The 26,790-nt window shown below is 42.6% G+C and overlaps 1 protein-coding gene across 4 annotated transcripts in view; it reads right to left on the bottom strand.

Moving 5' to 3' along the window:
• Positions 1-2,903: 2,903 nt before the first annotated feature.
• Positions 2,904-26,790, bottom strand: part of CENPX (centromere protein X) — a 61,532-nt gene continuing 37,645 nt past the window's right edge. Inside the window, exons 4-7 of one of the 4 annotated variants that reach the window (XM_078774129.1) lie at positions 24,627-24,707; positions 14,581-14,669; positions 10,875-10,957; positions 3,056-3,196 (exon numbers count right to left, since the gene is read on the bottom strand). In XM_078774129.1, the coding sequence (XP_078630255.1) occupies positions 10,910-10,957; positions 14,581-14,669; positions 24,627-24,707 (218 nt within the window). In that variant the 3' untranslated portion in view covers positions 3,056-3,196; positions 10,875-10,909. Of the gene's footprint in view, positions 3,197-10,874; positions 10,958-14,580; positions 14,670-24,626; positions 24,708-26,790 lie in introns of all 4 variants that reach the window. The other 3 variants (XM_078774137.1, XM_068114639.2, XM_068114645.2) reach the window with 3 other exon arrangements.

Here is a 26,790-nt window from a genome sequence, read left to right as displayed (position 1 = left end):
CGTCATAATTATGAAAAAATTCTACCGGTGGACACGCTTCTATGGTAAAATTTCGTGTCAATCGGACTGACGGTTGCTGAGAAAGTTAATTTTCAAAATGCAGACATGTACGGCATACATACCCAACTGAATGCTTAACCCTGATTTTCGCTTCATAAGCGCAGGGTAATTACGTGAGGCTGGTCAGCCGTCCTTGCACATTTACTCTGCATGGTTTAGCTGTGCCAATCAACAGGCCAAATGCCACCTTTGTATATGTCTTTCTATCCAGATGAATTCAACATGGCCACCAGGCACTATCAGAGGAATGAAAAATTTCGCTAAACGTCTCGTAGATTGCATACGATTCCACCCATCTGGTGTTGCATATGCCAACAAACTTTTTCTTGCCATGTGGTCTTTCCAAAAAACGCGGCTGTTTGGGTGAACTGTTGAAGAAATGGAACACACCATTCAGTGTACACCATGTGTCTGATGACATAGAGTCTCATCTAATACCACGTGTCTGATCTGATTACAGGCACTGGTGATGCTTAGATTCAGCACGTGACTGTTGCGACATGTAAGATGCACCATCGTAACTTTGATCCCGAACTTTTCCAATTTGAAGCCGGATCCGGATATGAGAATTTTTATAGTTTTAAAAGTGATTCTTCACCATTGAGAGATGGGGCCCAAAATGATATATACACTATACAGTGCATTCAGAAAGTATTCAGACCCCTTCGCTTTTTTCACATTTTGTTATGTTGCAGCCTTATGCTGAAATCGTTTAAATTCATTTTTTCCCCTCATCAATCTACACTCAATACCCCATAATGACAGAGAAAACAGGATTTTAGAAAGTTTTTCAAATTTATTAAAAAGAAAAAACTGAAATATCACATTGACATGAGTATTCAGACCCTTTGCGATGACACGTTAAATTTAGCTCAGGTGCCTCCCATTGCTCTTTATCATCTTTGAGATGTTTCCACACCTTCATTGGAGTCCACCTGTGGTAAATTTAATTGATTGGACATGATTTGGAAAGGCACACACCTGTCTATATGAGGTCTCACAGCTGACAATGTATATCAGAGCAAAAACCAAGCCATGAGGTCGAAGGAACTGCCTGTAGAGCTCAGAGACATGATTGTGTCGATGCACAGATCTGGGGAAGCCTACAAAAAAAATCTCTGCTGCATTGAAGGTTCCCAAGAGTACAGTGGCTTCCATAATTCTTAAATGGAAGAAGTTTGGAACAACCAGGACTCTTCCTAGAGCTGGACTCCCAGCCAAACTGAGCAATCGGGGGAGAAGGGCCTTGGTAAGAGAGGTGACCAAGAACCCGATGGTCACTCTGGCTGAGCGCCAGAGATCCTGTGTGGAGATGGGAGAAACTTCCAGAAGGACAACCATCACTGCAACACTCCACAAATCTGGGCTTTATGGCAGAGTGGCCAGACGGAAGCCTCTCCTCCGTGAAAGACACATGAAAGCCCGCTTGGAGTTTGCAAAACAGCACCTAAAGGACTCTCAGACTGTGAGAAACAAGATTCTGTGGTCTGATGAAACCAAGATTGAACTGTTTGGCCTCAATTCTAAGCGTCATGTCTGGAGGAAACCAGGTACCGCTCATCACCTGCCCAATACCATCCCAACGGTGAAGCATGGTGGTCGCAGCATCATGCTGTGGGGGTGTTTTTCAGCAGCAGGGACTGGGGGACTGGTCAGGGTTGAGGGAACAATGAACGGAGCAAAGTACAGAGATATCCTTAATGAAAACCTGAAACAGAGCACTCAGGACCTCAGACTGGGCCGAAGGTTCACCTTCCAACAAGACAGTGACCCTAAGCACACAGCCAAGACAACGCAGGAGTGGCTTCGGGACAACTCTGTGAAGGTTCTTGAGTGGCACAGCCAGAGCCCTGACTTGAACCCAATCGAACATCTCTGGAGAGACCTGAAAATGGCTGTCCATGTCCACCGATGGTCCACATCCAACCTGACAGAGCTTGAGAGGATCTGCAGAGAAGAATGGCAGAAAATCCCCAAATCCAGGTGTGCAAAGCTTGTCGCGTCATACCCAAGAAGACTCGAAGCTGTAATCGCTGCCAAAGGTGCTTCAACTAAGTACTGAGTTAAGGGTCTGAATACTTATGTCAATGTGATATTTCAGTTTTTTCTTTTTAATAAATTTGCAAAACTTTCTAAAATCCTGTTTTCTCTTTGGCATTATGGGGTATTGAGTGTAGATTGATGAGGGAAAAAATGAATTTAAACGATTTCAGCATAAGGCTGCAACATAACAAAATGTGAAAAAAGTGAAGGGGTCTGCATACTTTCTGAATGCACTGTATGATGATATCTCAAAAAGTTATGGATGGATTCAGCCGAAACAAGATGGATGAGTTGGTTAGGTGAAAAGAACAAGCCGATTAGATATTTGGTGATGTCCGGATCCAGATCCGTCCTGTCAGTGGGATACAAACCAAACTGTTTAGCCTGGCGGAGATATGCGCTCATATTGAGTGCCCTTCTAGTTTGATCTAAACTTGTGTTTGAGGCTCAGTAATTATGGAACTGTTCGTGAATAGACTAGAAAGGGTTCAAATGGGACGATGCGATAATCCACGACACCCAAGTTGGCAAAAAATGCAAAGCCAAGTACACTTTGCTTAAGTTCCTTATTGAGTTCCATCCTTATTGAGAATGGAAAAATCACAGTCTTGTATAATAGATAAGTGCAATAGTTATACCTGCTTTTATTAGTGCAGGGCAATAAGTTGTCATGAAACTCATTTTTATCAATTTAGAAATACTCGATAGTATAGATCGAACGTTCACAAAAAGCCATGCTGTGCTCTATTAGCGTAGATAGATCTCAGAGTAAAATAACAAAAATAAAAACTTCAGATCCATTAACATGGAGGAACGTTTATTGTGGCTTGCATTCATGAAGTGCCAAACGTCCCAAGAGATTAGTTGTTAAAATAATGTCCATGTTCTCCATATAAAAAGCAACATCGGGAAAAATCACATCAACGTTTACAACATGGAACAGTTTTATAAGATGAGCGCAAATGCAATAGTTGGATTTCACATCTGCGTGTTTTATTTAATGCAATTGCTGCTTGAGCGCAGTTCATTAGGCCTGCTCTGAGAGCTGAAAGTGTGGATTCATCTTGACGACAAGCAATCAAAAATCCAGGAGCTGCAGACAGACAGGTACATGGAAATAAAATGGAACATGGATGTCAGAATAGGAAAACAAAACTAGAATGACATTCAGTAGAATTCATACCTCAGCCAGGCTGAACAGTTTACGTTTTGTATCCTACGAATAAGGCCGGATGTGGATCCGCACCTCCAAAATCCAATCAGTTTGTTCTTGTCACCTAACCAACTCATCCACCTTGTTTCATCCGAATCCGTCCATAACTTTTTGCGATATCATCATATATATCGTTTTTGGCCCCATCTCTCAATGGTAAAGAATCACTCAAAAAACTATTTTTAAAAAATCTCATTTCAGGATTTTTTTTTTGTTTGTATACATAATCGAGGCTCGTGAAAGAGCTAACATTTATCATACAAACAAATCAAACAGACAAACAAACAAAGTATATAAAAAGGGGAGTAGTCGACAACATGGGGAGAGAAGGGTAAGCACATAAACACAACATTTGAGAGCAGGGACATCGGGAATGTGTGGGAGGGAGAGGGCTTGGGGGGGAGGCAGTGTGGGAAGGGGGGGTGGGGGGGGGGGGGAGGGTGGGAGAAGTATAAAACACAAGGACACCAAGGATTTCCAGGAAAGAAATTGGTATTTCAAAAAAGTGGATCTGGGGTGAATTAGCGGGGGTAGAAAAGATCAAGGTTTGGGATGGGGGAAAATAAGAGATGGTGGTGAACAGCTGTTTTAAAGACCTGGAGGGTGGAGTGGGATTGAAGAGAGTGAGGGAGTTTGTTCCAGAGGTGGGAGAAAAGAGGAATGAAGGAGTGAAGGTGAGCAGAGAGACTTGATTTTGGCAGTTTAACCATAAGAGGGTTGCAGGCAGTGATTCTCACCAACATTGAATCAATTCGTCCTTGTCACACACCCAACCTGTCCACCAAGTTTCGTCTGAACCTGTCCACAACTTTTTGAGATATCCTCGTCACAAACAGCCAGACAGGACAGGGGTGAAAACATAACCTCCACCCACCTTCGGAGGAGGATGTAACAAAAAGTCTATGTAAGGACTGTGGTGGCAAGGTGGATTACAAATAATAAGATGTTGTGAGGATTTATTTTTCAATAAAGTACAGTTCCTGTTAATAAAGTAATTAAACATGAAATGTTGCAATTATATTTTTCACACAAAATTATGTTTAGTACCCTGGCTAAAAATTGCGGTCTTGGAGGAAAGTTGAGCAGTATGTGCATTTACTTTTGAGCTGTCTGGCTTTAAATCTCGACCCAGCTATAAACTGTCACCCTGGTGTGTCACATGCAGAGTGAGGCACCAATGTGTATGCCGTCCATTGGAAGGACATTAACTACTTAAAGGGTATCGAGCCCCTGGGGAACCCTCTCATTGACTGGATTTGCATATACATATTTGCATATACATATATTTGATTTGCATATACATATACTTAGATAGCTTAAAATAAGCAGCTCTGCGAGAGCTCTCGATTTCCAGTGTTTTTAGAGGTTTTTCTTTCGCGAGAAAAAGATAAACCGATTTGAAGGTTGATCGGTTAAACCGATCCAGTGATCAAAACTTTGAGCTCCACATAAGGGCAGGTGAGGGGAGTGTGGCAAAACCATTGTAACTAGCCGAAACCCGTGGAACATCCACGGAAGGGAGGATGTGGTGTATGGATATAGTGTACCATTATGGATGGCATAGGGGATTTGCTTGTCCGAGTAAGAGTTAGGAAGAAAGATGAGAATGAAGAGTGCGTATATGAACAACGATCGCCGACACCGGCACAAATGCATGCTCTGGATTGTCCACTCAGTGGACGGCTTGCTTTCGCCTTCGCCTGTTCAATCAGCAGACGGCTTGCTTCGCCTTCGCCCAGCAGACGCCAATACGATGGCGTCGTAAGATGGCGTCGTATCGGCAGTTAATCGGATGCTTTTGGGCCCCAACGTCGGCTAATTCAGATTTTTCGAGTATGGCTGTACGTGATAAACAAAGAGCGCGGTTCGTAGATCGTAAATCCATTAGTGCCGTGGGCATCGGGTCACTGGGTGCAGCGTAAAAGGGATAACAAAGTCGAGTCCTTACGCTATTATTATATAGATGGCCGCTGGAGATACGTTTACTGTAAATCCGCGGTCGGGAACCTATGGCTCGCGAGCCATATATGGCTCTTCCGGTGACGGCATATGGCTCCCAGACAATTTTGAGTTGAAAATTTTTTTTTTTTTTTAAACAAAATCAGTTTGGAACTGATTTTAAAATACTTGTGATATTTCTTAATAATACTGTGTCATTTTAAAGTAAACAGAAATTAGTTTTGAAGATAAATTTCACGGGTCACGGGTCACCCGTGGGTCGGGTCGGGAACCAATGGCTCGCGAGCATGTCCGCGTCATTGTAAAGGTGAAGAAATCAATTTTATCAGATAGCCAACTAGTTTATCCGCTTCAACCCTTGTAACGGAAAAGATGGCGAAAAGAAAAAAAGACGATGATTACCGTGCATTCCAGGCTGCGTGGACAGAGGAATTTGCATTTGGTGAGAGAGCAGGATCTGCGGTATGTCTAATATGCAATGATAAAATTGCATCGATGAAACGGTCAAATATAAAGCGGCACTTCGATACGCACCATGCTTCATTTGCATCGAAATATCCAGCGGGGGACAGCAGGAAAAGGGCATGCGAGGAGCTACAGCGGAGAGTGCAGACGAGTCAGCAGCAACTACGTGTGTGGACCAAGCAAGGTGACGGGAATTCCGCTAGCTTTGCGGGTGCTTTGGCAATAGTAAGGAATGGAAAGCCATTCACAGATGGCGAGTATGCCAAAACATTCATGCTTGATGTGGCCAATGAACTGTTTGATGACTTCCCAAATAAAGACAAGATAATCAAACGAATAAAAGACATGCCCCTGTCAGCAAGAACTGTGCACGATCGTAGCATCATGATGGCAAATCAAGTCGAGGAAACACAAATTAAGGACATAAACACCGGGACATACTTTTCTCTCGCGTTAGATGAGTCAACAGACGTTAGCCATCTATCTCAGTGCAGTATAATTGCCAGGTATGCTGCAGGTGACACACTGCGTGAGGAAAGCTTGGCTGTTTTGCCAATTAAAGGGACAACAAGAGGAGAGGATTTATTCACGTCTTTCATGGAGTTTGCTAAAGAAAAAAAACTACCGATGGATAAACTTATTTCTGTCTGTACTGATGGTGCACCCTGTATGTTGGGGAAGAACAAAGGATTTGTAACGCTTCTCCGTGAACATGAAAAGAGAGCCATCCTAAGTTTTCATTGCATCCTGCACCAGGAGGCGCTTTGCGCTCAGACGTGTGGCCAGGAGCTTGGTGAGGTGATGTCGCTGGTCATTCGAGTGGTCAACTTTATTGTTGCCCGAGCTTTAAATGATCGCCAGTTTAAAGCTCTGTTAGAAGAAGTTGGGAATCATTATCCCGGTCTGCTTTTACACAGCAACGTGCGTTGGTTGTCAAGGGGGAAGGTGCTCAGCCGTTTTGCAGCTTGCCTGAGTGAAATCCGGACTTTTCTTGAAATGAAAGGCGTCAAGCATCCTGAGCTAGACAACACTGACTGGCTCCTGCAGTTTCACTATCTCGTGGACATAACTGGCCATCTGAACCAGCTCAATGTGAAAATGCAAGGTATTGGAAATACAATCTCATCCCTTCAACAAGCAGTGTTTGCATTTGAAAGCAAGCTGGAAGTCTTTCTCAGGGACATTGAAACAGGTCGTCTTCTGCACTTTGAAAGACTGCAACAATTTAGAGATGCATGCTTAGCAAGTGACTCCACTCAACATCTGGATCTCCAGCAGCTAGCTGGCTTTACGTCCAATCTCCTGCAGTCATTCAAAGCACGTTTTGGAGAATTTCGTGCGCGCACTGGTCTTTTCAAGTTCATCACTCATCCACATGAGTGTGCAGTGGACAAAATCGACCTGACATGCATCCCCGGGGTCTCTATCGGAGACTTTGAGCTGGAAGTTGCTGATCTGAAGGCATCAGACATGTGGATGAGTAAGTTCAAGTCACTTAATGGAGAGTTGGAAAGTCTTGCGCGACAGCGAGCAGAGCTGGCGAGGGAACACAAGTGGACAGAAATGAAAAATCTTCAACCTGAAGACCAGCTGATTCTTAAAACTTGGAACGAGCTTCCTGTGACATACCACACAATGCAGTGTGTGAGTATTGCCGTATTGACCATGTTTGGCTCTACATATGCATGTGAGCAGTCATTCTCGCATATGAGGAACATTAAGACCAACCTACGCTCACGTTTAACTGATGGAAGCCTCAACGCCTGCATGAAGCTCAACCTCACCACGTATGAACCAGACTACAATAATAATAATAATAATTCATTTATTTTGTATAGCGCTTTTCCAGAAGCCCAAAGGCGCTTTGACAGAGTGGAAAACATAATGCATAACAATACATGAAAACAACAATTGCAAAAAGACAAGAATCAAGAAAACAAACAGCAGCGATATACGGCATATATATAAGACAAGAATCAAAAAGACAAGACAAGAATCAATAGGGAAATATTTAAAGCAAAAGGAGGGAGAAGGAGAAGAGATAGTCAGGGGTTAAATGCTGTGGGTTGAATGTTGAATGCAGCGTTGAACAGGTGGGTCTTTAGTGATGTTTTGAATGTGGTGAGTGAGGAGGAGTCTCTGATGGTGTGAGGTAGTGAGTTCCAGAGGGTGGGAGCAGCGATGGAGAAGGCCCTGTCCCCCCAGGATCTGAATTTGGTCCGGATGGAGGGGGTCAGGAGGTTGGTACCAGCAGAGCGGAGGTTGCGGGTGGGAGTGTGTCTGGAGAGGAGGTCAGCCAGGTAGGATGGGGCCAGGTTATGGAGGGCTTTGTATGTCAAGAGGAGGATACAAGGCCATCAGCAAAACCATGCAGCACCAGAAGTCGCATTAAAAGTAAGACATATTTAATTTATTATACGTTAAAAATACTATATGGCTCTCAATGAAATATATTTAGAAATATTTGGCTTTTATGGCTCTCCCAGTCAAAAAGGTTCCTGACCCCTGCTGTAAATCCTTCAAATCTGTTTTTTTTTTTGGAAAATGTTAAAAAGACAGACAGAGAGACAGAGACAGAGACAGAGAGACAGAGAGACAGAGAGACAGAGAGAGAGACAGAGAGAGAGAGAGAGAGAGAGAGAGAGAGAGAGATGCAGAGATACAGAGAAACAGAGAGATAGATAGATAGAGAGAGGAGGGAAGCGGGGGTGGGGCAGGGAGGCGTCAAACATTTCTCTCTTTGAAGATTGACCTCAAGTTTTTTCCAGGGTTTAGTCTTCCAGAAAAACCACGATAACTCGAGAATGCATCAAATATGGACGATGAGAGTTGCACCATTGGAAAGAGCATAAAAACTGAGTCGATTGCAAGTGCAAATTGCCGAGCCAATATTGATTACCGCACAAGTATTGCCCCTTCATATTGTTGAGTGGTTCTGTATCGTCGTTCCACATCAACCACTTTGTAAGAATCTCACCTAGCCACTCAACAAGCGGAACAAGCGATTGAGAGAGGTTCTTCATTATGTTAGCAAAAATGACTGTGGTAGTCGGATTCAAAACAATACCACAACAAATGAAATGTTCAGAGGCATACTCTTGTTATGTATGCTCATAATATTATTGATTGAAACATGCATTTCATACTTTTATTGGTACTTTTAATTTTCATCTTAATTCTTCAAGATTTACAAACATACAACCAACCCCCCAACCATGTGATTTTTTTAACGTTTTTGCTTTCAATCGAATATGGCTACCAGACCACATGACTGATGACGTCATAAATTTAATTCTTCACTTGCATCAGATTGTAGATCAGATATATGAAGTTTCAGATAAGGATTCCGATTCAACAAATTATGGCTGGAATACCACTTCACTGATGACATCATCCTTATCCCCCGAAACACCCCATAGGGAGTTGACGCCACATGCCAAGTTTCAATTTTTTTTGTTGAGCGGTTTCTGAGAAAGAGATCCAAATTTTTCCCTTTAATCCAATACGGCCTCCCATACCATGTGAACTATGATGTCAGAGTTATCAATAAAATATTCTCCATGGGGATTCCCTCCTACGTTTAGTTTCGCATCGATCAGACAAGCGGTTGCAGTGAAAAACATTTTAAAAGTTAAAATAAATAGACGCAGATACACACAACAATGTAATGCGTTTAAAATATATAGACACATTACATCCAGTACAACAATTTAGGTGAAAAAATGAAGTCAGTGAAAAAGAAAAGAAAAAAAACCTGACCTAAAAAAAAAGTATATAAAATACAAGTACAGATACATTCAAAGTACAGAGAAATAAATGCCAAAGAAAATAAATGCCAAAAATAAATGCCAACCCCATGCCAAATAAATAAATAACATCCTCCAGCCCGGTGGTACAGCCATGCAGCACATTGAGACAGTATTGGGAGGGAGAGGTGTACAATAAATGCTTGTTTAATTGCATAGTTAAAATGAATAAATGATAATAGTAAAATAATTTCTTAATCAATTGGCTAATAGCATACCTAAACCACCAGTGCTTCATCCGAAGCTGTAACATTTTTGAAAATTCATTAAATAAGCCATTAATCGAAAAAATTAAACAACAAATTGATTAATCAATAAATAATAAATCGATTGATAGATGAATGAATAAATCAAAAATATTCTTTATAGCCACATCACTTGGTCACTGTCGTGTCCGAATATTAGCTTCCTAGCTCAAAATGTGCCCGAGATATTGCCCAGATGAGAAAGGAAATAAACAAGCGTTACGCCTAGGTCCCCCGTCGGTGAAGTGATGCGAGTTGACAAAGTGGGAGACGCAGAAAACATGGAAGAGTCGATAATATTTGCGAGTGGGTTGGAGACACACCCACACACCAGATTAGAAGTTAGTAGTTCGTTTATTTTTCAAGATATTCTGCTCACAAGGTTCAGACATATATGGTGGCGGCCATCTTGGATTTTGAAGTGGCAACCCAATTTTCAATAGCGTTCTTCCTTATGCCTAGATACACCCACACACCGGATTAGAAGTTCGTGGTTCATTTATTTTTCAACATATTCCGCTCACAAGGTTCAATGCACGCATGCACGGACGCACACACGGACGGAGGGGAAAACAATAGTCCCCCTTTCGCTCCGCGGTGCGATGGGGGACAATAAATGCTTAATAATTAAAATAAATAAATAATGATCATAAAATAATTAATCAATTGGCCAATAGAATTGGCCTAAACCACCACCGTTTCATCCGAATCTGAAACTTAAAAAAGTAATTAATTAAGCCATTGATCGAATAATTAAATAATTAATCGATTAATTGATTAAGCAATAATTCAAAAATAGCCTTTACAGCCAAATCACTTGGTCATTGTCATGTCAAAATATCAGCTTCCTAGCTCAAAGGGTGCCCGAGATAATGCCCAGAAGAGAAAGGAAATAAATAAGTACTTAATTAATCGATAATAATTAAGTAACTAATCGATTAGTTGATTAATCAAAAAACCAAAAATATCGTTTTTGGCAAAGCACTTGCTCACTATATTGTGCCGAAATTTCAGCTTCCTAGCTCAAAGGGTGGCTGAGATATCGCCCGGACAAACAAACAAGAAAACAGGAAAACAACCAACTGGAGTGAAAACTGCGTAGTCCCTTTCAGCATGCGTCATTGCAGGGCTCCCTTCGGTTGCCCGGCAATGACATCTTGCAGCGCCTGGAGATGGCATAGGAAAGGAGCGGTGTACAATAAAAAAAACTAGAAAAAATACCCACAAAATTTATGGCCAAAATTGTCAACCAACAATAACCTCAATTATCTACTTTTTAACGATTTTGCATGTAATTGGCAATGCAAGTTAAAATAAAAACCTATTCATGCTTTGAAAACAACAAACACGAACATAAAAATAACCTGCTTTTGGAGTCCCAGTTTATTGCCTGGAAAAGGGCGAGAAGACACGTTGGGGTGTATCACGACAGTAAACAATGCTTTTGACAGTGACGCTGTGCAAATGAGATTTGTTTGGCAACAGCAATTTTATTTATCGTGTGTGAAACTGGAAGAATTGCAACAGCATTCATTGAGCAGGGAGTTAAAAAACAAAACAAAAAAAAAACCCCGTGGACCTTCTTTGCTTGAACTGTTGAAGAGCTGTTGTATTCAGACATCGATATGTCTTCTTTTCTCCTCCTCTCATCATTAAACAACTATGGTGTAATTTTTGCAGATTCCTCATGAACAGTGTAGTTTAAAATGGCATATCAGACATCCAAGCCTCAGCAGCATCATCATGGTCATTATACAATACTCTCTGCAGAGCGACGGTTCTGTCAAAGTTGTCCCTTTACAAAGGTAACAAGAAAGAGCAATCAGAAATTGCAGACCCTCGCCAGGATGTTTTCAGTGGTTTTTAAGGCTTTTGTGTTAAAAACAAATATGGCGGCCAAACCACGTGACCTATGACATCATAATTATCATAAAAAAATTATACAGGCAAAGTTGCACCTGGGGTGGAAAATTCCTGTCAGTCGGACCAACGGTTGCCTAGAAAATCATATGTATTCTGTACGGACAAACAGACAAACAAACAAAGAGACAAACAAACAAACAAACAAACAGATGAAAAATCTGTCAGAGGCTGAGGACTTGCTGGAATGTACTTTTTTAAAATTGGCTATTTTGAATCAAAATGGCGGGAATCTATACATGTATATACGCTAAGCAATGGAAGGTAACCGAGTTCGTGTATGCATTCTCTTGTCCTTTCAGAGTTATAGTGGTTTGAAATATATTTTCAATGAAAACTTGGCCCCCTGACCTTTGACCCCAAAAATAATTAAAACTAAGCATTTTTGACCATTTTATGCCACATGTTATTTTTCGGGAATTGAATAATGAACATTTTGGTGTTGGTTAGAAACGAATCGGATAATGTTTGACAGTTATTAGTAAAAAAACAATTTTTGACCTTAAGTTTGACCTTTCAAGGTCAAAGGTCATGGTGCCAAATTAAATGTCGTATGTGACTTCCTATATGTCAGTAACAGTAAGTGTATGCATATCTCTTGTACTTTTAGAGTTATAGTGGTTTGAAATATATTTTAAATGAAAACTCGACCATGACCCCGACCCCCCCCCCCCCCCCCCGATTTCACGTTTTGGGTGACCTTGAGCTTGACCTTGGGCCTAGAGAGTTAAAAATTGGGCACAGTCTATTCCAGGGCAAGGCAAATATGTGTGTAAAGTATGGCGATGCTATGTGCAACGATGTAGACGTAGTACTGCGCACAAACAGACAGACAAACCAACCAGCCAACATACTTGCAGGAATCTATTCCGGCAAGTAACAAACGGACCCAAATGCAATACCCTCTCCTCCTGCGAGGGTAATAAAATAGCGCTCCTCCTTCATCCATCCCACCCCCTGAATGTAGTTCAGGCTTCTGCTGATTTGGGGGAACCCCCCTTGGGAACTCCCTGATCCGAAATTGAAAAAACTAAGACCGAGTGATGCTGTCGACCATAGTGTAGAAGAGCTGTATTGGGTTTCAGGGCAATTGGTTGGTAAATAAGAGATGGGTAGGGATCCAAAGTTTGGGGCTTAACCCACCACCCTTGGCAGCCCCCATGATCCGAAATCGAAAAATTGAAGCCCAAGTGATTGTGCAGGATACTATATTGTATTCATGTGTCAAGTTTAAGAAAAATCCGCCTGGTGATAAGGGAGGAGCAAAGCAAAAATAGTAAAGAGTTAACTGATGGATGGACGGACGACCGTACAGACAGACATCCGGACATCACGACCCATTTTACAAGATCATCTCTTCGAGAATTGAGATGAGATGACCTAAAAATCATGAACATGTCACTACTCCAATACAGAATACTCAGGGTGCAAGAATTAAAAAAATTGTTCAGGGTGGTGGTGATAGCTCGCTTACTTTTCGCGAATGACACCGAGAGATCATTAAACATCCAGAAACAACCAGTGCTGATAGACTGGATATCCTGTTTAACATAATTCTGATGGACGATGTACACATTGACGCTTCGTCCTACCTGAAAAACACCAGGGCGATAGTTTATAGCTGGGCTGAGATTTCAACCAAAGATAGATAGCTCAGAGCTGAGTGTGTATACATCGAAGCGATCCTACTACATTAGCGATCCTAAAGATACACGGAATATTACCAAGTCCAGAAAAAGAATCAAGAGGCACTGTTTTTCCAAGTGCTGCACACAAACAATTAATATACATTTTGCATAACACTAATAATTATTAAATGCCATAATTGGCCATTCCTTTTCTAAACTAAATAAATAAATAAAACTATCAACATAGCCTGCTGCGAACTGTGCTCTATGATTTGTAACCACCGAGCTGCCTCCCTACAGTCAACACCAGAGGATTGTGGCAACAGTGGCAGCTGTGCCTTTCCCTCCAGAGAAAACCAGCTGATAACAAAAAATATTCTATGAGGGCTCCGCATTGATGTGACATCTCACTTTTGTGCATTGGGATCCAGGACAGCTTGGTCATAACTGTGCTCGCCTCTAAGTCAGCTCATCTGGCTTTGTGTTCCGATGAGATGTGACACATCACTTGTGTCCCAGGATGTGATTAAAACCGTCATCCCTGGGCTTTGCCAGCAGGGTATTGCATCACAGAATGCAACATATTTTGAGGGAAAATAAAGGACGTGAAGCCAGTTATCTCATCAAATGAGCACTTGCTTGGAGACTTTAAAGAACTCCTGAGGCCTTTCATACGGTAGGCCACTATGATAAAGTACCCAAACCATCTCCCAAAATCCTGCCCACAATTCTAGTTTACCTTAACGGTGTTGTAAAACGACAGCTGCAGGAATCACCAGCCTCAACAATGAAACAGAGTATAAAAAATGTTGTCCATATCCCAAAAGATGGGGAGAGAAAACAAAAAATCCTTTTTTGCAAAGATTAACAGAAAGCAAAAACGAGAATGTACACTACGACACATCACAAAAAACAAAGAAAAAAAGGAAAAAAAACACGGAAAAGGAAGCCAATGAAAATGCGATATGATGGTGGTGGTTTGTATGCAGCCTGTGGCTGCTTGATTGCATCACTTTCTGGGGGTGCAGCTGTGCCGCTGATGCAATGCTCCCTATTACCTGTCAGTTGGAACTCATTTTGCTGACCTCTGAAGCATGACAGGCTGAGTCAACCCACATGGTGTTAATTCTATGGCTTCAATTCAGGACCCGAAGATCTCAAGCCAGCCACGTTAACCGTTAAACAAACACCAGGCTTAGAATATGACATGAAATATATTCGGACTATCTGGACCAACCTACCAACTGGGGTAGGACCTTCTCACAGTGAAGAACGTCCACAGTTTGTTCACCATCAGCCTCAGCTTGCTTGGCTGCACGTGTTGCTACCTCTGCGGGGATGTCAGAAAGCCATGTTCAAAATAACAAAAGTAAATAAAATATCTTTTCAAATGCAAGCAAATATATTGTTGCGGATATGAGGACTGTATTTTTTTTGATTGTGTGCTTTATTATTATTATTATTGTTATTCTGCGCCCCCTGCCTCCGGAGCTGTGTAAAGGTCAAAGGGCGTCCCATAATTAGTCCACAAGCATACACGTCAGCCAATCATAGAATACCCCTGTTCGATAGTTATATCTTATTCTGTGTTTTAGGGTAAGGCTGTGTCTCCCATTAATAGAAGTACTCCATTGCACCAAGTGAAAGAGATAGATTCCCTTCATTCCCATTCCCAAAAACCTCCGTTCCCCCTTTTCGTCAATTGCCAACTGCATTTTGGGCGGTTTTCCCTTCATCCGCCATTGACCACAAGGCAGGGTTGGGGAAGAAAGGCGGGTCCCCACCTCGTCATAGAGGGGAGGAGTGAACCAGCCCTTGCCGACCAACCCAGAACGAGGGGGTTGGCTTTAGAGGGCGGAGAGAGAACGTTTTGGGGAGGTTCGCAAAGGGTCAAGGGTGGGGCTTATATAACCCGAGGCAGAGGCCCCCAGAGAGAGTCGAGGAGGGAGGAGATCAGAAGACAGAAAGGCCTTGAGTTGGACTAAGCAAGAGAGGAAGTTGTTGGACTGGGTGGGACTAAGAAAGAGAGAGAAAGAGTCCTGAAGCTTGTGAGGGAAGGAGAGAGAACCCGTCACACCAACCCCCCACCAGCCGCGTTGGCTCCACCAAGCGTTCACCTCCACCAAGGCTCCACCAAGCTCTGCGTTGGCTCCACCAAGCGTTCACCTCCACCAAGGCTCCACCAAGCTCCGCGTTGGCTCCACCAAGCGTTCACCTCCACCAAGGCTCCACCAAGCTCCGCGTTGGCTCCACCAAGCGTTCACCTCCACCAAGCATTCACCTCCACCAAGCTCCGCGTTGGCTCCACCAAGCGTTCACCTCCACCAAGCGTTCACCTCCACCAAGCTCCGCGTTGGCTCCACCAAGCGTTCACCTCCAGCCATCCACCTCCTGCGATTCCTGTCATCATTCCCCGCGTGAGTCTGTCTTTTGTTTGTTCTGTCCTGGGTTAATTAAGACTGTAGGTAAGCTAGTATTTTCACTGTGTCACCTGCGTCTTGTCTTATGTGTTGTAAATAAACGTGACTGCTTTCTTTTTGCTTATGTGTGTAAATAGTAAATAAATTTAGTAGTATTTCCAAACCTTTCTTTGCCTTCGTCTTCCTCTTTGCATTCGTCGTTTTAGTCTTTTCCCTCATTGAGCAGCCGCGGTGCGATCCGGCCAACGTTTGGGTGGAATCGGGTTCTAATCGGGGAATAACTGTTCGGTCGCGGTAATACCAACCGCTCGGTAAAATAACATCTTTAACCGCGTCCGCAACAATATTGTCATCATTTTACTAAAGACTATTGTGTTCTCTTTTGCTGGAATAGGTCACAGAAAGGAACCGTGGAACAGCCTCCTTTGATTAACGGTTGAGAAGCACACCAACATTGGGAAGGAGGGCAGGGGGGAGGTAGTTTTGGACTAGAGTTCTACTTTGCAAGTTTTATAACAGCAAAATAATCTTTACTTTCCTTTCCCAAAATTTTCCTCTTTCTTGTCAAATCAAAAATTTAGCGATTTGAAGACAAATGTAAAAGAAAAGAGATCTGGCATTTACCAATGGAAGGATTCAACATAGTATATAGATTAAGTTACAGTACATCTAAGAACAAAGGATATGCATTAAAGTATATCTGCTTGCAGACACACACTCAGACCGATTACAATAGCTTCTCCCCAAAATCTTTAAACTGTCTATAATGTGTGATTATATATTTAAAAATTAAAAGTGTGTGTGTATTATATAATATATTGTTACGTTTGTAGGGGGTAGACAATAATTACCTTAGAACCAGGTAGAATGTATAGGTAGGTGCTCCGAATAAAAAACCACCTTTAGAGGCCATTTTTCCCCACAAAGCGGGGGTTGGCCTTTTTCGGGCACCGTGGTTGTTATTGTTTTTTTGGTCCCCTTTTTGAAGCAATGTTTTACGGCCGGATGCCCTTCCTGCCGCCAACCCTTTTTGTCGCCTTTTTACGACAAACAGGGAATTACCAGTGAACTGGTACTCAATTAGCCGACCTCGGAAGGATGACAGGCTGAGTCAACCCCCTGGCGTTAATTCGGTGATCGACCGGGATTCGAACCCAGGATCCTTGGATCCTTAGCTGTGCTGTGCTCCGAATGCTGTGCAGAAACCTTGATGTAAGTAAGTTAGCTCTGTGTATTCTGATTAAGTGTACCTTCGTACCCATTACGAGGAGTGGGGTATGTTAATTAGCTCAGGGATTATGAGTAATTTACCCCCTGTATATCATTACCTCTGTACTTTATTCCTATGTCCCTTTTGGAACCACACCATAGACACGAGCTAAAATCGCGCATTTAAACCCCCTAATTAAAAATTAACCGGAAGTAATGCATGAAACACTAGTGCCAATTACCCCAACTTTGAAAGCACACGGGACGAAAGATCTGTGAGGCCACGCCCCGAGGAGCCGTGATTGGGCGGGGTTTTGATTGACAGGAAGGACTAGTAAGAAAGAACTCGCTGATAGGGTCGGGACGGAGACGTGTTGAGATGACGTCAGAGCCAGAGGAACAAAAGACTGTGTTCACGACATTTTGTCATTCTTTTTCTCTTACGCATGGGGAGTTCAGAATGCTCTGAACGGCATTTTCGCGCTTTGGTGTCTTGTTGTTCTGGAGACAATAGCGAAGGGTAGTTGTTGCCGCTCTTTCCCCTTCTGATTTGGACGCCGTCACGAGCGGCCGTGTTGGGACATCTTGCTGGTGGTTGTGCAGACGCACACCCGCGGCCCTAAAACCGTGGTTTTCCGTGCAGAGGACGGGTGGACCAGCACGGTGTGGAAGAGCAGGCTGCAGGCCTGCCGTTCGCTTCGCGCGGAAGGCCTGTTTCGCGCCAGCGGGCGCGGCCTAGTGAACGAGGGCGTACTGAGGCCTAGCAGCGCGGGAGCGAGCGGATTTCCTGCAAATACCAGACTGCGCGCTCAGGGCCTGAACGAGTCCTGACAAGACGCACCGGTGGAGTGAGCTAAGTGCAATTAAATAACACGTTTTTCTTTTACCATTATATTTCCCATTGTCCGTATTTGATTCTGTGTGTGGGAGCGCTGCATATAGAAATTTTAGTGTTACCGTGTTTTATTTGTTACCGGCATTCTTCAATAAAGCCGGTATTTTTGGACATTTTAATTTTGTGCTGGTTTGAGTTATTTATTACAGGTGAAAACGTCAGGTGGAAACCGTTCAGTTAAGGCTCTGGTTTCCTCTCTCCCTCTTACTTCCCTACGCGTATTATCCGCCATTTGACTGAACGCCACAGAGTAACAGCTCGTTTGGTCATCCATGCTACCCTAAGGTGTTCACCAAGGGTAGTCACGTGACAATATATGAAAAAATTAAATGTGTGTGTGTGTGTGTGTGTGTGTGTGTGTGTGTGTGTGTAATAGCCGGCGAAGCCGGTGTTGTCAATGAACGCGTACGTATTATGTTGAAGTGTCAGATTTTGCTGGATCCCTTGGCTTGAGAATTTCGAAGCTTTGACGACCAAATCGCTCAATGGAGGCCGCCATCTTGCGGATGCGGAAGTATGCATAACAAATTGAAAAAAGTTCAATAGGAGTTTGTTTCACCCATCTTTGTTTGATTCACAATCTTATGCACCTCTAATTTGCAATTAAAATACTTTAAGACCAAACTCGGCCCGCACGGGCCTGGTTATCTTCAACGAAAATAGTCACCAAACACCGGAACCAATGAGATTCGAGCATTTGAAAAAATATTTAAAAAACCAAATCACTCAATGGAGGCCGCCATCTTCCGGATGCGGAAGTATGCATTTAAAAATTGCGAAAAAGTTCAATAGGAGTTTGTTTCACCCGTCTTTGTTTGATTCACAATCTTATGCACCTCTAATTTGTAATTAAAATACTTTAAGACCAACATCAATATCTTCAACGAAAATCGCCACCAAACACCGGAACCAATGAGATTCGAGCATTTGAAAAAATATTTCAAAAAAGCTTACGCGTTTCAGAGGGTGAAAACGGCGTCAAATATTCTAAAATTGACGAAGAATTATTTTTTAGAAATCTCGCGGCCGTAGGGCATAGTTTTTCACGGCCGGAAATATCCGAAGTTGAGACGGAATTCACCTAATTAATCAAGAAGTAAATTTTATCAATTTTAATCTCATCCAGAATGCAAATGGTGTAATTTTAGGTCTGAATTTGCGAAATTTTGTGAGCTGACCAATCAGCGATCAGCTTAGGTCAGCCAATCAGCGCCATCGACACGGTTTGATTAACGACAGTCACACATTGCCGTTGAAACGGCGCTATCGTCTGATCTGTCGGCACTGATCTTACTGCAAGCTAACTTCTTCTGGTGGAGGAAGCCGCAGTGCCCGGAGAGAACCAGTCCTGACAGCGACTGAAGTTAGAAGACTACACACATACTGTGAAAACGTATATTAAGCCCAGTTAAAATTTCTTAAAATAGGCCCTAAGCTAGCACATGGTATAGTTACTTCCTTAAGCTTCTTGTGATATTTATTGTATGTAGGTATTGGGGAGGACTGTCTGCTCTTCTCTTTTACCAAGTCTTACCAGGTACGGTACCTACTACACCTACCTACTACCAACTACCTAACCTACTGATGCCATAGTGATGGGTAAAATAGTGGCAAGAGGCTTTGGCTTCGCCGGCTCATTACAGCTTTGCAGTCGGGTACTAGTATAATATACTAGTGGGGGAACCCGTGGGAATCCCACGGGCATGGACGTGTGTGACATTTTGACATCTTAATTTAGATGCTGCACCTGCACATCCAGTTTTACAAAATGGTTACATGGATGTAATCCACACCATTTGTTTACTTCTGATAACATGTGAATGCATGTGCATACACATGGGAAATACAGTTTGAAATGTGAAATGTGACTTCAAGAGCTCAAATCCTCTCCCTCCCCGCCCCATCCCTCCCACATCGTGCACACTGCACTGGGAAGTGGATCACACACAGGGGAGTGGGTCACACACAGGGGAGTGGAAGAGGATCACGACGTTCAATGGTGGTCACGTTCTGTTCCCTTATTCTTTTATTCATTTTGAAAATGGCAGTTACAAATGACCCTCATGCAACTCATTGAGACACATCAACCTCGTCTGCAGATTCGGCACAAGCCTTTGGAAAACAAAGCTCTGCCCCTCGCCCCATGTGCAGAGTACCTCATTGTAACTTTTTATTGTGACTACGTCTAAAGAATGAAACATTCCGACTATATAAAGCATACAGCTCAAATTGAAAAGTCCCTGGGAAAAAGTATTATGGGGGGTGTATAAGAACATTACATTACACCCTTCTGTTCAGCAAAAACCAAAGTTACTCTTTTCGTTACAGCAAACAAAATGACATTTTAAAACTTAAATATTTCAAATAAACTTCTTTAAAGTGTACGTGCACATAGCTTACAAAATAGGAATGAAAAAAAATCTCGATGCAATTTCCCGTCTGTTTATTTATTTATTTCACATCTGTGAATTGCATGTCCATGCACACGTGAAATGGAGTTTGTTTATTAATCCTGGATGTGAACACGATTCAGTCTTAAAAACTAGTGCGAAAAAAAAAAAATCATTAAAGATTTCAAGATTTTATTTCCGATAGCTATACACTATGAGAACGCATCTTCTTTGGGCGGTGTATAACCGCTCCGAACGAAACAGGCATTACGTGGTTTCCTTTGCTTGAGTTGTAATCCAAATGTACCTTTGTTTCTTCAAAAAGTAACTTTTGTTAGAAGACACGTTGATTCAGTCTTAAAATGGACATCAGAGGCCTATGGAGGCTTAACTCTTCTTCATTTTTAAACTTGAAAGTATCAAACTTTTCGCTTTACAAAGCAAAAATGGATTAAAACCAAACGTTATTTATAAATATTGTATTCCATAGTTAGTTTACATTATTATGTACAATTTTGAAGTACTGTATTGTTGAATTCCATGGTTGGAAAAGAGTTGACTCGCTTTAAACAAACTCTGTATATACACCCCAGGAATATGTAAATATATAATTAGACTACGGTTCGATCCCGAACTTCATTATTCAGTCGCTGTACTTTTACTAAGTAATAATATAAATAGCGAAGTCCTGGGAACGTTCTCTCCTCTCCTTCTGATTCCCCTCTCTCCTTCCCCGTGCCCACATCTCATCCGACCAGTCGACACATTCAAAAGGGTTGTTGGAATACATTTCGCAGATTTTCTCAACTTTATCTGAAACTGAGACGTGGACCATCCTAGCGACTGTGATGGTGAATTAGAGTCAAGATAAAGCTGTGAGGGAGTCTCAATGAATGGCCTTTATGACACAGGCATTTTCATTTAAAATGCATTTTGTTCTATAAACGGTGACTTTCATCGAATTTTCTTCCCGTTTTTTGCAACTGAGTCTAAAACCATCTTAGCCACTGTGAAAAATGAAATGAGAAATCGAATTAGAGTTGAAATAAAACTGAGAGAGCAAGACACCAAGGGTCTAACAAAAGAGGCATCAAAGCTATGTGAGGAAACAAAATGGTGGTGATTTTTTAAGCCCCTCCCAGAAGAGTGAAGTTACTCCCTCAACGGGGGAAGCCACACCCAAGGACAGACACACAGAATCACCTACGGAGAATATTATATAGACTAGTGTGGTCATCCATGGGAATCCCACGGGCATGGACGTGTGTGACATTTGGACATCTTCATTTAGATGCTGCACATTCAGTTTTACAAAATGGTTACAGGCAAATTATCAGATCCACAAATTATGTCATCTACACAATGTATTTACTTCTGATAACATGTGAATGCATGTGCATGCACATGGGAAATACAGTTTGAAATGTGTCATTACATCTCATGTAAAATGTGACTTCAAGAGCTCAAATCCTCCCCCTCCCACATCACGCACACTGCACCGGGGGGTAGATCACCCACAGGGGAGTGGGTCACCCACAGGGGAGTGGGTCACACACAGGGGGAGTGGGTCACGCAGACTGCACAGTGAGGCCTAGTTCCCGCTCGCGGCAATGCAGCCTGTGGTTCCTGCGCAAGGACGTGGAGGCCTGTGATGGACGATTTCTGACGAGGTTTAAGAGACGCTTAGAGCTAAGTACCTAGTTGAGAACCACACACACATATTTATTTTCCAGTTATTTTTCCCCTTTGTGCTGCATACGGGTCTGTGTGGGGACATCCCATTTAGGAATCATAGTTTTTATCGTGCATTATTTTGTTACCGACATTTCTTTAATAAAGCCGGTATTTTAGTACAGTTAAATCCTGTGTCAGTTTTGAATTAATCATCGCAGGTGCGAAGACGGCCGGTGGACCCGTGCAGGTAAGCGCTCGCGGCTGTTCCCCCCACTCTTCCCCCCATGTGTATAATGAAGGTCCGCCATTGGAGTTAAAGCTCGTTTGGTCACCCGTATCGCCCTGCGGTGTTCACTACAGGGTAGACATGTTACGGATCAGTCACTTCCGCCTTTGTTGTTATTATATACTTGTAGGATTTTTAGTTTCAGGTAATATTGTTGTTAGGATTTTTGTGTGAAATGGAGATGACTTTAGTAAAAGGTAAAAAGAAATGTTTGTGGAGGAAAAAGAAAAACACGGCAAAGAAACCGGAAGAGGAGAGAGGAGGAAAATCTGCAGGGGAAAGGGACAGCCGTGAGTCACATCGAGGCTGCGAGCGGACTTCGCGATATTGGTCACGAATGAATTTAGGCTTCCCGGGAAAGGGATTGCCTGCGACATCGTCCCATATTGCGATTGCAATTAAACATGCGTCTCAGGTTTTGGAACCGATCGTGAACTATTGTTGGTGAGAAATCCATCCCATCACCCCAGATCCACCTTGTTTGAAATTCCAACTTATTTCCTGGAAATCCTGGCAGTGTCCATATGTTTATACCTCTCCCACCCCACCCCCCTTCACATGCCTCCCCCCCTTCACATGCCTCCCCCCCTTCACATGCCTCCCCCCCAAAGCCCTCTCCCTCCCACAGATCTCTCGATGTCTCCATGTCTCTCGGTCCCTGCTCTCAAATGTTGTGTTTGTGTCCTTCCCCCTCTCTCCCCATCTTGTCTACCGCTCCCGATGTTATTTGTTTTATGTGTCTGTTTGTCTTTCTGTGTGATTAATGTTCGCTCTTTCACGAGCCTCGATCTTGTATACAAAAAAAAAAAAAAAAAAAAAAAAAAAACCAAGCGCCTCCATTGCAGGCCGATCTGCCATTTTCACTCGAAGAGGCCATCCGCCTGGTGCATCGTGTCTTGTCATTGGGATTCCCAGATCGACATCATCGTTGATCGCCGTTGGTTTCCATATCGGCTTAATCGTTGGTGGACGTGGGGCGTGGATTGCACTCACGTTTTGCGGGATCATTACCCTGTGCCGCCATCAGCCCCGACCTCACACCTTGTATGTCCTTGTCCGCAGTCGCGCCAATACCTGCCTATTGTTCTTGCCGTTCTGCACGACTTCGACCATCGCCCAGCGTGGTGAATCATGCACTAACTTTGGGGAATGTTACATTCCTCTCACGTTTGGAGTATTGTGACTTTATTGCTTTGAGAGCATTGGGGAATGATGGTACCATCATATGTATTGTTCATTTGATGCAGGTGATATTTTCATGGTACTTTCTTTAAGAGTGTTATTATTGTGTATGTGTGAGTTCTTAATACAATTACTTATTTTAGTCTACACAATTGCATTGGTGTGGTTTTACCATGGTTCATTAGTACCCTCAAAAAAACAAATCTTTCTTCCGCGTTCCCTCTTGAGACTGGGAGGGGCACTGTAACCGGAGTTTGGGGAGGTAACACATAACAGTAGACACACAACAATACAACACACAACAGTAGATACACAACAACACTTCAATTATGTAATGATTAATCGATCGTGTTTCCAAGGCAAGGCACATTTGAGTAGGCCAAAACAAAATGGTGGCTTAAGAACCCAGCGAGGTGCAGCAGGCTGACCAAGATGGCGGGATGCCAAATTGGTAAACCACCACATCGGGTTTTTTTCTTACGAGTACCTCGTTAATCAACTTCAAAAAGGGAGTTATAACACACCCAAACACCCACTTTTCATCCTTGCAATCTGTTGGAGGTCCAGGTGTATGAATGCAAAGTTTGGGGCCGCTAGGATTCATGGTTTTGGAGTTATGGAGGAGACAGACAGACAGACGGTCACTGCCTTTTATTATATACTAGCAAAAGTACCCGGTGTTGCTGGGTAACAATGAATCGCTTCCTGGCGGGAATATGATATACGCAATCTGGATCCATCATCAAGAGCGAATTTTACAAATAGATCACAGGTACAGTGGACTCTGATGCAGTGGAGTGACACCCTATCCCATGGAAGTTACACTCACAAACTGCTTACGAAGTACCAGGCTATGCTTCTGCAATTTAATAAACCATTCGTGCAAGCCAGTGACATTCTTTTGCTCCTTCAGCTGACAGTTTCATTCATTTTCAGTAACACACACAGCAACACAAACAGTAACACAAACAGTAACACACACACACACAAACAGTAACACAAACAGTAACACACACACAAACATAGTAACACACACAAACATAGTAACACACACAAACATAGTAACACACACGTCACACAAACATAGTACACACACACACACACACACACACACACACACACACACACACACACACACACACACACACACACACGCATAGTAACACACACATGCATAGTAACACACACACGCATAGTAACACACACACACAGTAAGTGTTTGAAGACTTACCGATGGAAAACACTCCTGTCTTTGTTCGTCCTCGTTCATCACGATTTGTGCACCCATCGGCAGCACAAGATGGCATTTTGCCTTAAAGTACAGTAGCGCATGCACACGCGCACACACACACACACACACACACACACACACACACACACACACACACACACACACACACACACACACACACACACACACACACACACACACACACACAGTCAAAAGTTTTAGAACACTTCAATTTTTCCAGTTTTTATCGAAATTTAAGCAATTCAAGTCCAGTGAATAACCTGAAATGGTACAAAGTTAAGCAGTAAACTGCTCGAGGTTAACAAAAAAAAAAAAAAAAGAAGAAGTTTGGGTTAGCAAAAACGGGGAAAATAATGTAAATTGCACAGTTATGTTGTTAAAAAAAAGGCCTTCTTCAGGAAACAAGTAATGGGTTACCAACTTACAGCTGTTCTGCATCAATGTAAGTAAATTAAGCCTTGAAAGTTGATGCTAACAATTCCTACAAGTGTCCCAACCTCTGCTGGTTACTTGATTATAAACCCCCTGTCTGTATAAAAGCAGTATTGGAACAGACTGTTATTACACCCTCTGAAGCATTATTTGGACAATATTGCACTGCAGGAAGTAGTATATTGGAAACTGGAGGAAACTCTGACAGGAAGAGATCTGGCAGACCCAAAGCCACAACAGAATCAGAAGACTAGTTTCTGAGAGTCAACAGCTTGCGTGATAGGTGGCTCACAGGACAACAGCTTCAAGCACAGCTTAACACTGGTCGAAGTAAGCAAGTCTCAGTTTCAACTGTGAAGAGAAGACTTCGAGCTGCAGGTTTGACAGGTCGAGTGGCAGTAAGAAAGCCACTGCTAAGATGGCAAAATAAGAAAAAGTGGCTTGCCTGGGCCATGAAGCGCCGCCAGTGGACTACTGAAGACTGGAAGAAGGTCTTATGGACCAATGAATCAAAATTTGAAATCTTTGGTTCATCGCGCAGGGTTTTTGTATGCCGTCGAGTAGGCGAAAGGATGGTTCCTCAGTGTGTGACACCAACTGTCAAATATGGAGGAGGAAGCGTGATGGTCTGGGGCTCTTTTGCTGGATCCAGAGTCGGCGACTTGCAGAGTGACTGGCACCATGAACCAAAAGGGCTACCACAGCATTTTGCAGCGCCATGCAATACCCTCTGGTATACGCCTAGTTGGTCAGGGGTTCATCCTACAGCAAGATAATGACCCTAAACAGACCTCCAGGCTATGTCAAAACTACCTTCGAGGAAAAGAACAAGACGGTAGGCTTCAAATCATGGAATGGCCAGCACAGTCTCCAGACTTAAACCCCATCAAGCTGGTTTGGAATGAACTGGACAGAAGGGTGAAAGCAAAGCAACCTACAAGTGCAACACATTTGTGGGAACTTCTGCAACAGTGTTGGGAAGAACTTCCCGAACAATATTTGGTTTCCATTGTAGAAAGAATGCCACAAGTGTGTTCGGCGGTTATATCTGCAAAAGGAGGCTACTTTGTTGAGTCAAAAATTTAAATTCAATTTTGTTAAACAAAATGATTCCATGATTTTTTATTTATTTATCTCCAATCGTTTATTTGTTCTCTGCTTAATTTCAGAATACATTGAGACATTAAACTGCGTAAATTTCAATAAAAACTGGAAAAATTGAGGCGTTCTAAAACTTTTGACCAGTGGTGTATTTATATATATATATATATATATGTATATATATATATATATATATATATATATATATTGTATATATATATATATATATATATATATATATATATATATATATATATATATATATATATATGACTCTATGGGAAGATCTCCAACCTTTAATTGAACAAACAATGACTCAACGTTTCGATTAACAACATGTGAAGCCACACGCCTCCGTTAATCTTCCTCAACCAGGTCGACTCCATATGATGAGTGGATACCAGAGATAATGTTACCGTGTGGCAGGCAGTGCTTATGGCTCCCAGCAAGGTGCAGCAGCAGCTGTATGGGACACCTTGCTGGCGGTTCTCCACTGATGATATGAAGGTCGCATAGTGACTGATATAAAAACCGAAAGGTTCACAGAGTTACAAGTGTATGGAAGCCTCACTGCGTTGCCCTGATGAAGCCCCAACAAGGGCGAAACCAG

The sequence above is a fragment of the Myxine glutinosa genome, chromosome 1 (genome assembly GCF_964187855.1).
Source record: "Myxine glutinosa chromosome 1, kmMyxGlut1.1, whole genome shotgun sequence".
NCBI classification, from domain to species: Eukaryota; Metazoa; Chordata; class Myxini; order Myxiniformes; family Myxinidae; genus Myxine; species Myxine glutinosa.
Note: the sequence above shows the minus strand (reverse complement) of the source record. Positions and strands in the feature narration are given on the sequence as shown.